Raw genomic sequence first — 12,803 nt, forward strand, 5'->3', positions numbered from 1 at the left:
ATTTTTTTTTGCTTTTATACTTTTCATTTTATTTCAAGATATTAGTAATTCGTTTCGTTTTCTAGCTTAATAACAGCAATTATGCTCAAATCATTCTTGGTATTTACCTTTTTAAAACTATCGAGTTATTTACTAAGCAAGAAACTTATCTTTCTAGAATTGTACTAATTTCTCTAATTTGTAATTTATAATTCGTTTCATTTTCTGGAAGGCTTAGTAACAGCAGTTCTGCTGGTGCCTCATTGTATTTGTGTATGTTTCGTAATTTCTCTATACACAATAAATAAATAAATTAATTAATTAATATACAACGGGTCGACTGTGTATCTTAGAACAAAGTAAAAATTACAAAAATAAGTAAATTTAATAGGCATTGATCATTTGATCAAGGAAATTATAAATATTCTAGTGAATTTGATCACTTTTGTAATTTTCGTCTCATTTCAAGATTCACAATCAATTCTCTGTGGACTTTGGCGCGTTCTATTACGCGCATGCGTGCGGCCGACTCGCTCACGTAGTCAAAGCAATCTCTAAAATAGTACAGAAATTTCTTATGCCTTTTATCCAAAACTCTTATCACGAGAACATCGAGAAAAAACGCGCATGAATTGTAGTGGTTACATATGATCCTCGTTTGATTTAATTTGTATACATTTGTCAAGAAATTGTCGCCCCTTTGATATTCAGTACGTCACTAGCAGACGATCCATACGGCGTCTGCTAGGACCAGCTGACAGGCGTATACCGGAGCAAAATTGTGTTGCTTCAAATATCTTCGCGATATTTCACATACTAGCGAATTTTATGTACGAAGGATGAGATTCTGACGCTTTATTTCGTAATGACAAGTTCTACCTCGCGATCTCCCTCGCAAAGACCCGGGGAGCCGGGTTTTGTACAACTAGTATCTGCCCTACATATTATGTAATTTTTCACTGAGTTCTCGCAGAGTTATCATTTAAACGAGCCTCCCCGAATCTCGGATGACTGTACCTAAAAAAATTTCGGAACGATCCACTCGATCACGCCGTCACGATCAGCTGTTATTTCGCGTCGGTGACGTGTGATAAAACGGCGGGGGGTTAAGTGTCACTGCCGCGTATAGGTTAGGTCGGCGGAACAGTCGAAAGGAAACGTGAAAATCGTAGAAAATTGAATGGGACAACACGTTTTCTCGAGCGCGGCGTGTCTGACGGACCGTCGGCCATCAGAACGACGTGCTCCAGGCGGGACAATTTGAACGGGATGAAATCGCGGCGGGGTTGAAAACAGGGATGAAACAAACCGTGCTAACGTACCTGGCAGTGTTGGAGGAGCGTGCCGCTCGTGCGCGACGAGAGGACCGACCGCGATTTCACACATGTCATAGTCGAAACTTTCCTCCGTATTTGGGCGAAATGTCCGAACTGGCACAGTCTCTCCACATGAGCACAAAGCCTACTCGATCCTATACATGCCATCGCGAGGACTATAGTGAGGGGACTCACTACTGCCCAAGGAACCCGCACCTCTTACGACGTCTATCACTCGATCCCACCAACACTTCGAAAAATTCTCATCCCCTCCTCCAGTCGACCTTCTCCCCGTCTTGCGTCCTGCCCGTCTCGTACCATTGCGATCGCTGACGCTGACCACGAATGAGAGCGGCTCCGCGACTTTAGATGATCCGCTATGTGCCTTTTGTGAACCACTGCAAGCCGCATGCGCATCGTGGGAAAATCGCCAATGATGTTTGTCGCAGACGCGCTTTAAACGCTTTCTACAGTTTATCACAGTTAGAAAATCACAGTTTAAATGGTACATAAGCTGGCTGCAGTGTATATTTTCCTCGTTGTATCTGAATGTATAAACTAATCATATTAAAGAATTACAACAGTTGCAAGTGAACTGCTTTTCTGCTGAATGCAGTCACATTGACATTGAGAAAGAGATAACCCAAGTAGCACACAGCGCTTACAAATAAGCGTCAACAAAGCGGTAAAAAAGTCGCATATAATTGCTTTTTTTAGCGCTTTGTAAACGCTGTTGTGCTACTTGGAAATTTTATGGAAAAAAACCTGGCAATTTCATTTGGCTGCTAAAATTCAACCGATTAGCTAAGATTAAAATACTATAATTTTATAACTTATTTTTGTTCTTATATTATCATTATTATTAGTAAATACGTACAAATACTACAATTAATACGACAATATTGATTTCTATTTAAAACTGTACATGTTTTTATCGATAACATCCGGATTCGATTATTTTTGCGGATTATGGAAAAAAGAAGGAATGTAAAGTTACTTATTTTAACGTTACTTTTTAAAACAACGATTTAATAATGACATTGCAATTTTTTATGACATAATTACGATAATTAATTAAGAATAAGAATTAGAAATGTCACTTTTAAAAAATGACGTTCCCAGCCTTAGCTTTCAATTAGTTATAATTATCGGCATAAAAAAATTGTCATTATCAAATCGTTGTTTTAAAAAGTAACTTTCCATCTCCGGAAAAAAAATCCAATTTTAAAAGTATACAATATCAATGCATCATAAATATGTATAATTAGTGCTTGTATTCATATAATAGGCTTTATATATTTAAGATCCTTATTATTCCTTAAATTTATCACCAGATTCTACGAATTATTTTATTGATTACTGAGTATTTAATAAACCCAGCAAACGAGAATGGATTGAAAGAAATTAAAATGGATTCAGATTTTCAAAAATATTAATTCACGAATTCGTAGAGCATCTGAAAATAAATTTAAGAAAGCTTTAAATATAATAAGGCCTGATCATTAAATATATGGGTATATATATAAGCTATAAGTTCTTATTTTTGAAGCATTTGCATAATGATATACCGGGTGTCTCAGATCTACTTGCTAATGGCAGATCCATGAAGTTATTTTGTGATGAAAATTCTATAAATATCAAATTGTCAAGACTATAATAGTTTTTAAATTATAAGTATTTAAAATTATATCATATTGCCCAAAATTCGCGCTTTTAGATAGATTTAGTGTGATTAGCATTTTGCTTGGTACATTGTGAAAACAAAATTTATTAAAATTTTCGTCTCAAAATGACTTCAGGAATCTTGGCAGGTGAAGCGGTAGCTCTGAGACATCCTATATATAATTTAAATCATGAATTTATACCGACATTACAGACGATTGTTTATATACATTTTAAATATCGACGATCGAGAAACTTATATTGACAGTCGATACTGTCAATATTCTGCTATTATCTTTAAGTCTATTGTATAAACAGCGATGCTGTCGGAGATGTCGGAATTCGTGATTACTGATCTTGACTAGTGTAATAATTGGTAGCACTATGAATAGGTTAAGTTTAGCTATTCAAAAATTTGAACAAGCAATTCAAATCATTTTTGGTCGTGGTTTTCCTCCAGGTAATTGAAAATTAATACATATAAACATATTCTTAGTAATTGAATTTTAAAAGTTAATATAAATAAATTGCCTTTTACTATTTTTCCTAACCTCAACTAAAGTTTAAAAGTTTGAACAATTATCTTTACGCATCGATAATATTAAACATTTTTAATAATATAGAATAAATTTTGTTGACACACTTACTGAAATTTATAAAGCTTTTCAATTTTCTGACACACTTACTGAAATTTATAAAGCTTTTCAATTTTCTATTATAGGATCACTATGTACAATTGATTGCAACGGTTTCTTGAATGAACCAAAATCTGGAAATTATGTTAGTAGTCTAAAAGAAATTTTCGACAATGGCTTTTTATGGGGAGTTCCAACAAAAAGACGTAGTCTGGATGTAAGACATAAGAGAAGATTTGGAGTAGAGAAATATGTATGGAAGCCACCTATTGCAAAAATGAATATATTATCGTGTGTGAATTGTGGTCATCATTATGAAGCTGGCCGTCTATGTGGTAAATATCATCTAATAAGATATTATAGACTGTGTTCTAAAATTCACTGCCAGCGCTGAAAATCTATAGTTTACATTACGTGTATTATACATTTTCAGCATTGGCAGTGAATTTTAAAACAAAGCCATGGATCAGGCCTGTCCAATTTGAGCTCTGGAGCCAAAACCATTGATGCAAAAAATTCAATGTAAGATTTCAGGGAATGTAACATATTGATATGTATCTGAGTGACACTTATCAGTATTTTACTTACAGTCCCTGAAATTTTACATTAAATTTTTTTGAGTCGATGGCTTTGTGCATTTTAGCTCCAGAACTCAAATTGGATAGGCCTGTTATAGATTATGAAAAATATTATAAAGTAGTTTTCTATATATTCTTGAATATAAGAATGTGTAAGGAAAATTTGCAAAGGTTTTTATGTATCTATTTGTTATATAGGACATTGTTATGAAAAAGTAAAGCTCGAAACTAAAGAAATGCAAGATGCTATTCAAAAGGAATTAGGTCTAAGTCCGGTAGAACAAAATGTAATTGTATTATACGATGGAGAAAAGGATTCTAAAACAGATGATTTTTGGAAGGTATTAATAATATACGTTTTATCAACATAGAGTTTAATTTTGCTTACTTGTTAAATGTGTGAGTTTAATATATGTTTAATTTCAGAATCAAAGAATAGTCGAAATGCCAAAAAAAAGACCTTCATGGTTTCATCAGAATTTGCTGGAACCAACATCACAGGAACCATCGGATAATAAGAATGTTAAACCTAATAATCTTGCGTAAAGTGCATTTGAAATCAGGTTTAATCTTTTATAGTCAAAAGCTTAGATGATTACAAATGTAAAGAATACATCCATGAAATTAATATCCACGAATTAAAAAAATATTAAAACATTTTATTACGTAAATATTCATTTTTTTTCTAGTATTCTTTTTGCGAGGAACAAAAATTTTATTTTCATTTCGTGATTGTGTTTATTGATACAAAAATAAATACTTTTGCAACTTACAGTATTGTCTCGTTTATATAAATTATACTACTGTCATCGAGCTTCTTTTATCTATTTCAATATTTCCCAATCACCATAAATTTCTTTATATATATTGAAATCTGAAGAAAATTTCGTGTGAATGATTCATTACTAGTTTTGATGCTAAAATCAACGTACTAACTCGAAATCCTCTGTCGATATTTCCTTGGCAAAATGGCTTAAGACATGTTCATGGAATTCCGCAAACGGTATGGACTTTTCGTAAACAATTCCACACAATGGACATGTATTGATCTCAACATCTATATTATCGTTCAGATTAGGACATTTTTCCATGGAAAGACTCGGAGACGTGGGATTAGTCTGAGTAGCTCGATGTTCTTTGAAACTGTCATCAGAATCAAATTGTGTACCTGTTTGGCACATCTTTTTATTCGCATTTTTTTGACAATTATTACATTTCATTCCTGAAACATTTGAAAAATTGATTAATTTCTACAGATTTTTCATAGTGTCAACTAGAGTCTAGTCACAAGTAATTCTATAAAAATCCTATGAGAGGAAGATATATTTTCTCCCCGTATATATATTATACTATCACTCCAACTTATATACTATTCACACTATAATCTCAATTAAAATTATAGAACGAGAAGTATGTGTTAAAGTATATAAGTCAGTATAAATTAAAGTAAGATAGTATATATCAGAGAAACAGTGTATATATCTTTCTTTCTTGAAGATTTTGATACAAAATCATTCATGGTCGAACTGTTATACAGTTCCTAGTGTCAACAAATGCCACAAAAAAATAATGATAATCGATTAAATTGACTACACTTGATTGAGTCTTACCTTTCCTCATTTTTTTAAGATTCTGTAAGGCCCTCTTTAACCTAGTTTGTTGTCCAAGTAAGGCATCCTTGGTTTGAGATAATCGAATTTCGTGCTGTTTCAGTTGCTCTAACGAATCTGTGTCAGAATCTTCTGGATATGTGAAACCAACATTTTGTAAATTTAATTCGCAACTATTGTTTAACTCCATCATCTGCATGAAACAACGAACATTTCATAAAAGATGTTAAATGATTATAAGATTTATTTCTTTACCTCTGCACATTGCTGTTCGAGATCTGATTTTTCTAACATAATACTATTTATTAGTCGAAGAGATATTTCTTCCAAGCTTTGCTCTGTTTCACCTGAAACAACAAAAATTGTTTATTGTAACAACAAATTGAGTATAGCATGTTTGATTTCAAATTGATACCAACCATCTGTAGTTAATAAATACGTCTTAGCATCCTGTTTATCTAAATTAACCACATCACGAAAATTGTACGAAATAATGTCAGACGGCTGTGTAGCAGGATGCTGTTTAAGCGTATCCGAGATCTTCGTTAAGTGGTTACCTAATGATTTATTAGTTTTAGTTAATCTTGTTAATCTATTCCATAACTGACGATTTTCCGCTGCTACCATGAAAATGTGATGAGACAGCTGAGACTTTTGTTTTGTAAGTTCCTCTATCTTTTCCTATAATCCAAAAATGTGTTATTTATATATATATCATTAAGGATATAGTCAAAAGCTAACTACAAATGCTTTGAAGCATTTAATTGATCACAAGAAAGAATTTTACCAATTAACCAATCAAAAAATGCTTCAAAACATTTGTAATACTACATTGACTATATCTTAAGTGTGTATAAATATCACAAATGTGAAACAATGAAAAATATTCCTTAATCCTTCATTTTTACGTCTCTTCTTTAGTTTCACATTAATGAAGAAAATAAGTACACAAACTTACTGTACTTTAAACAATATTAATGTTTCTTATGTTTATTGTATTGTTCTTAATTATGTAGCTAAACAGCCAAAAGAACTAAACAAATCTCATGATAAAATAGAGAAGAAGAGACTACTTGAAAAGGAATAGAAAAGGTCACTTTCAGAGATTTTATAAATCTCTTTTGCAATCTGCATTGTGCCTTGAGTATTGTAACACAATTTCAGGGATAAAATCTTCAGTTATTTGTTATCTAATTGATTTGTTGAATTCAGCAAGTCAACTCTTATGAAATGTTTTGTATTGATTGAATTATACTTTTAAATTTAGAGAAAGTCTTATTTTAGTAAAGAAAACTTCCAACAATTGCAAAATAAATATTCTGCTTAATGCCATTGCGTTCAATAGAGAAAGCAGCTCTACAATTGTTGTAAAATTCTTCAGTATGACTGATCTTGCCTTTAAGTTTCTCACTGGATCTAAACCGATTATATTAAAGAATTTTCTAACAATTGCAAAGTTGTTTTCTCTGCTGAACGCAGCCGTTGACTTGACGAACCTGCAGAGTTTGCAGTGCAGATTTGTCGCTTTTGTCAACTTTAACAACAACTGTATTCATGTCTCTGCCACATTCAAGTCTGAGACACATATTCTCTTCCTCCACTGTCGCCAATCGTGTCTGCAATTGCTGGCAACGTTCCTTCATGGTTTTGAAGGCGACCAACAGCGCACAGTACGATCCAAAGGTATCATTCTCCACGTTCTCGACGTTCATTGTGTGACACGTCGGTCAACGCAGAATTCGTCGTTTAAATCGAGACGACAACTGTTTCACACTTTGCGAACGTGTCGCTTCTAACGTTTTGCGCTCTGCTAATTTCCTCAGCGAAGTTTTATCATCTGCCTTATCGTGAGAACGTGTTCGTATATTCACTCGCCGTGAATACGAGGTTAGGTAATCCTCACATTTTGTTTGCAAGGCTACAAATATGCTCCAAATAAGCTCACACTGCCCTCGGCCTCCCTCGACGAAAAGTAACAAATATTTCCTGTGCTATTCCACGCTGCTAACATTTGCGAGAGCCGTTATATTATCGCGGAATAAGACGACATCGGTAATTCCCCATTTTTCGATATTTTCTCCCTGATGGAACAACGGCAAGGGGGGGGGGCTGTATTGTTCTTTTAAAATATGACGTTACAGCGGTAACAGCTGGTTCGATTATCGCACTGCTGCCAACGTAAAAGACTGTTCTTTTCAACTGAACGAGCTGAATTTCTTGCACGATTTCTTTTCTTTTTTTCTCTGCAGGAATGGTAGAAGTTCAGTTAAAAAAGAAGTTTTTTTTATAAATTAAGAGTCTTTTACGTTCATTTCCACCAATGTAGATTAACTTTAATCTCGGTTCAACTTCCTAGCAAATGAGAATGGATTGAAATTTTTTTCTATCCGAATGCACACAACACACTTACACACACACACACACACACACACATATTTTAAATAGCGAGTACTTTTTATTGGATTTAATTGGATTTAATTAGATTCAATTGGGTGCAATTGGATAAAAAAACTGCATTTTCTATTCAAAATTTTGAATTGAACAGTATTCACAACGAAAAAGCTAATATTATTTTTAGATTGAAAGGCATAGAGGTATGCTCCATGCAATTCCTATAAATGAATAAAAATGCATTCAGGATTGAAAAGCATTCATTTTAACATTCGTGAATCAATATTTCTGAAAAATCTGAATCCATTTCAATTCATTTCATTCCATTCTCGTTCGCTGGGTTATTCTTCGTCTTCTTCTAATCTTTAGAAAAAGACGAAGAGTAAGTTGAACCGAGATTAAAGTTAATCTACATTGGTGGAAACGGACATTAGAAAGTTTGTGTGCAATGGAAATAGTAAGTCGTAAGCCATAAGAAATTCCCCAACTAGAGGGTACTTCCCAGCAAATACGCAACAAGGCTTGCAGGGCTATTCCAGGCTATTCTGTAACTCGAAGTTTCGTTATCGTTATAATATCGCGATTTACCATAATAAAAAAGCTGCGCAACGATGTTATAACGATAACAAAACTTACGTAAAATGCAGAATATAGTCAGACACTGTGTATCGGTTCATCCTGTTTAATGTAGAGAAACAACAAGGATGTAATAATTCACTGTGTTATACTGTGCCTGACTGTGTCCTTGTTGCAAAGCGTCCATAGTCGATTGTTCTTCTTACGTTCAACAGATTAATAAATTTTTTTGTAACTTACTACTTTCATGTACACGGCCCTTAAGGGCCCACATCACAATGATGCGTAGTCAATTAATCTCCCGCTCTTACAGAAAAGCGATAAATTGATTAGTTACTGTATTACCATTTGCAACATCATATTTTTAAAAAATTTCGAGTGGCTTGATTCTGCAAAAATCGATTATACAAACACTACTTATTTTTGTAGCCTAAATATATTTTATCAGATTTTATTTATATTATTCAGATTATTATAATAAACTTCTCGACGACCCTGTATAGAATAAGACTGCGAAGTTTTATTGTAGAATTTCTAATAATATTTTCTTTTATATATATATATATGTGATGTATTTATTTTCTTAATAATTTTTTACTGAATCAAAATGTTATTTAAAAAACTAGCTCTATTTTACAATAAATATTATAAAAATTGTGTACAACAGCCACGTCATTCGATTCATTCGAATCGTAACCACACACTATATCGCAGCCATTTTGAATAAATATATAAAATATAACAAACCGGTTTTAATTTTTTTTTAAATTGCTAATGGTTGGCTAATAATTTTTATTCTCAAGCAGAACAATAAAAGTCACGATAACGTCAAACTAACATTAAAATAAATCGGAAATGATTGAAAAATGACTTCAATGGTTATTTTGAAGTCATTGTGACATTTAATATCATAATGACTTATTGTTCTGCAACTTGGATAGCTTGTTTACTTTAAATGTTTTTTTGTCGAATGCATGACTAGAATAATCTTGTATACATACATGTATACATATACACGCGAAGAGAAGAGAGACATGATGCCGTCAGTCGAGCTTTGACCACTGCCCAGTTTGTACATTTACTCCTTTCACTTACAAGCAAGAACTTTCACTATATGGACGCGTATGTATTAATTATTAAAATAATTCTAAACATATATGCTCTTCAGATAATATATACATGATATGACTATAAGCATATCTCAATTATTGTAATTGGCCGGTCCAATGTCCATCATTCATGACACAATTGGTGACAATTTATAGCAATATAGCCTGGTAATACAGAACTATCATTCGCTGTCATTACGCAAATCATTTGTCTTGGTGCACTGATTTAGCCAAGCCACATGTATGTATGTGTATATATATATATATATATATATATATATATATACAAGCTTATGCATCTAATATACATGCATGAGTGTGACAGATGACTGAAATATTTTGAAAACTTGATAGCAGAGTGTGACACGTATCTTAACAGTAATCTCCACTGAATACTTCCTACTATGATAACGCGTTTATTTCGCATAATTACATTTGTTTATCTTTGAAATGTCAATATCTGTTAATGTTTGTTCTTTAGCAGTACAGTAAGATTAAGCTCGAGTTCTTTAGAGAAACCAGTTATGTACAAAGTACTCTCCAATGTTTCGAAGTATACAGTAAGTGCATACATATGTGTACTTTTTACAAAAAGAAAAGTAAAATCTCTTTAGTAAAATCATTGAATCAACAGGTCTATAATGGATTGCGGAGAACACCGTTTGTTCTTCATGGAGCATCTATAACAACAAACCTAAATCAGCAACCAATTCCAAAACAGCCTGTTCCTGATCTCAAACAAACTGCAGAACGTTACCTAAGGTACATATCTATATATCTTATCTTATCTTATCTTTTCTCTTCCAGTTACCGTTATTCAGAATTTATTATTTACAGATCCTTAAAACCATTATTGACTGACAATGAATATAAAAATACAGAGAGGATTGTTGGTGAATTTATCCACACAGGTGCAGGACCTCGGTTACATGCCAAATTATTGGAGAGATATCAGAACACTGATAACTGGGTACTTGTATATCTATACTTTTTTAAATTAATATTAAGTAAATTATACAAATCAGCATCTACTTATTTTAGATGAAAGAATGGTGGCTAGAAGTTGCATATTTAGGATACCGTTTGCCCGTGATCGTGCATTCCAGTCCTGGAACTGTTGGGCCTCCGGTTACTTTTCATCAACCAGATGACATGTATGTGTATGCAGCACGTCTCGTTGCTGCAGTGTGCAATTATAATGAGATGGTTAAGAGGTATGTTTTACGTAGTTTATAAAAATTTTTGCTTTTTGTGGTATTCACTGACAATAATATTGCAGTGGAAAGATGAAACAAGAAATGGTTCGCAATTATCCACTTGATATGCAGCCTTACGGCATGATACTTGGCACTCACAGGCGGCCCAACAAAGTAGTTGACAAATTATTACACACAGACGAGGCCCAACACATAATAATCATAAGCAATAATAATGTAAGTATAATCAGTATAATAGAACAATATAGCTGGATACATTCTATCTGTATTACAGTTCTTTAAACTTCGTGTTGTCGATAAAGATGGCATTTTAAGCGAGGGCAAGCTCTTAGCTGCCGTAAAAGATATCGTAGATCGCTCAAATACTCAAGGAAAGCCCATAGGAATTTTAACTGGAAATGACAGAGATAGTTGGGCAAAGGATTATAGCTTACTTTTAGGTTTGCTTCAGTTTTATCTTTTTTTTTTATCTTTATACAATTTGTGTTTCATCTTTTTAAACCACACAATTTTTTATAATTTTTAATTATGCATCTCGAACCGTTATCGTTGTTGTTTTCAGAATTAGATAACAATAGGAACATAATCAAGGATATAGAAAGTTCCTTGTTTATATTGTGTCTGGATAAGGATTTACCTAAAGACGTTTTTAAGGAAAAGAACAACGCTTCAGTTAGAGCGATTCAAACTATGACAGGCTATAGTAGCTATGTAAACGCTGGAAACAGATGGCATGACAAAACTATACAGGTAAGCTATATGATTAACATTATGAATAAATGGTTTTAGATAAACCAAATATTTAACATAGTATCTTTTGATGAGATAAATAAGGGATATGTATATCTTTACAGTATATAATATCCGCCGATGGTTACATTGGTATGGAATATGAACACAGTCCCTGTGAAGGAATTCCAGTTGCTGTCCTTCACGATTATGTATTACGATATATGTAAATAATAATTATACCCCATAAAATATCATTTTAATAAAATGCAAATAATAATTTCGTTTTATTTTCAGCGCGACAAGAGAAAATAGCGCAAGGAACGGAAAGTCTGCGAATTTCCCGAGACCAGAACTTTTGAAGTTTGAAACTAACGATACTATAGATTGTGCAATCAAAATAGCTACTGATACGGTAGATAAGTAGGTTGATTATCCCTTTATGATTATAATTACGCTAGTACTGTGTAATGTATAATATTTGTGATTTTTTAGACTCTCAGACGACATAGATATGGAATGTTTTACATTCGACAAATTCGGCGCAGACGCTATAAAAGCAATTAAATTGAGTCCCGACAGTTTTATTCAGATCGCGCTGCAAGTGACTTTCTATAATTTACAAAAGAAGGCGCCAGCTCATTACGAAAGCGCGGCATTACGAAGATTTATTAATGCCAGAACCGAGTGTATCAGATCAACCAGCACCGAGTCAGTCGAGTTTGCAAAAGTAATGCTTCCTGGGGAATGTAAGAGCAAACAACAAAAGAAGGAAATGATGAACAAGGCTATAAATGCTCATAAAGAATACGTCGAACAAGTGAGATATATGTCTACTTCAATTATAATACGTCTCTTTAATTATTATCTTTATGATATATAATGTATATGTTATGGGAAATTTGAATACTTTGGGCCCGATTAACATTAATCGAGCATTGTATATATTGGCCGGGCATTATGTGTAGTATCCGAATAATAAAATTTCTCGTAACATATAT

At 33.1% G+C, this 12,803-nt stretch overlaps 4 protein-coding genes across 10 annotated transcripts in view; 2 read left to right on the plus strand and 2 right to left on the minus strand.

The window, feature by feature from the left end:
• Positions 1–1,463, minus strand: part of LOC108748616 (decaprenyl-diphosphate synthase subunit 1) — a 43,578-nt gene extending 42,115 nt beyond the window's left edge. The window contains exon 1 of the mRNA XM_018486864.1: positions 1,302–1,463. Within this exon, the coding sequence (XP_018342366.1) occupies positions 1,302–1,463 (162 nt within the window). The remainder of the gene's footprint in view (positions 1–1,301) is intronic.
• Positions 1,464–3,314: 1,851 nt separating this feature from the next.
• Positions 3,315–4,868, plus strand: LOC108748663 (39S ribosomal protein L32, mitochondrial). The gene is made up of 4 exons (XM_018486933.1): positions 3,315–3,417; positions 3,679–3,927; positions 4,369–4,511; positions 4,597–4,868. Exons 1-4 carry the CDS (start codon positions 3,342–3,344, stop codon positions 4,714–4,716), a joined length of 588 nt encoding a protein of 195 aa, XP_018342435.1. The 5' UTR covers positions 3,315–3,341; the 3' UTR covers positions 4,717–4,868.
• Positions 4,869–4,990: 122 nt separating this feature from the next.
• Positions 4,991–7,492, minus strand: LOC108748775 (protein spindle-F). Its single transcript, XM_018487127.1, has 5 exons — positions 7,277–7,492; positions 6,200–6,461; positions 6,036–6,127; positions 5,781–5,973; positions 4,991–5,392 (listed from the first exon to the last, which is right to left on the minus strand). The coding sequence occupies exons 1-5, from the start codon at positions 7,490–7,492 to the stop codon at positions 5,094–5,096; spliced, it is 1,062 nt and encodes a 353-aa protein (XP_018342629.1). The 3' UTR covers positions 4,991–5,093.
• The window catches only part of LOC108748774 (carnitine O-acetyltransferase-like), a 6,142-nt gene continuing 759 nt past the window's right edge, over positions 7,421–12,803 (plus strand). The window contains exons 1-11 of one of the 7 annotated variants that reach the window (XM_018487126.1): positions 7,421–7,463; positions 10,341–10,416; positions 10,491–10,618; positions 10,694–10,826; positions 10,898–11,070; positions 11,136–11,289; positions 11,348–11,513; positions 11,636–11,823; positions 11,928–12,028; positions 12,100–12,225; positions 12,298–12,623. In XM_018487126.1, the coding sequence (XP_018342628.1) occupies positions 10,381–10,416; positions 10,491–10,618; positions 10,694–10,826; positions 10,898–11,070; positions 11,136–11,289; positions 11,348–11,513; positions 11,636–11,823; positions 11,928–12,028; positions 12,100–12,225; positions 12,298–12,623 (1,531 nt within the window). In that variant the 5' untranslated portion in view covers positions 7,421–7,463; positions 10,341–10,380. Of the gene's footprint in view, positions 7,464–7,604; positions 7,668–9,656; positions 9,870–9,927; positions 10,098–10,337; positions 10,417–10,490; positions 10,619–10,693; positions 10,827–10,897; positions 11,071–11,135; positions 11,290–11,347; positions 11,514–11,635; positions 11,824–11,927; positions 12,029–12,099; positions 12,226–12,297; positions 12,624–12,803 lie in introns of those variants that run through there. The other 6 variants (XM_018487123.1, XM_018487124.1, XM_018487121.1 and 3 more) reach the window with 6 other exon arrangements.

Source organism: Trachymyrmex septentrionalis, unplaced genomic scaffold (assembly GCF_001594115.1).
Source record: "Trachymyrmex septentrionalis isolate Tsep2-gDNA-1 unplaced genomic scaffold, Tsep1.0 scaffold24, whole genome shotgun sequence".
Classification (NCBI taxonomy): domain Eukaryota; kingdom Metazoa; phylum Arthropoda; class Insecta; order Hymenoptera; family Formicidae; genus Trachymyrmex; species Trachymyrmex septentrionalis.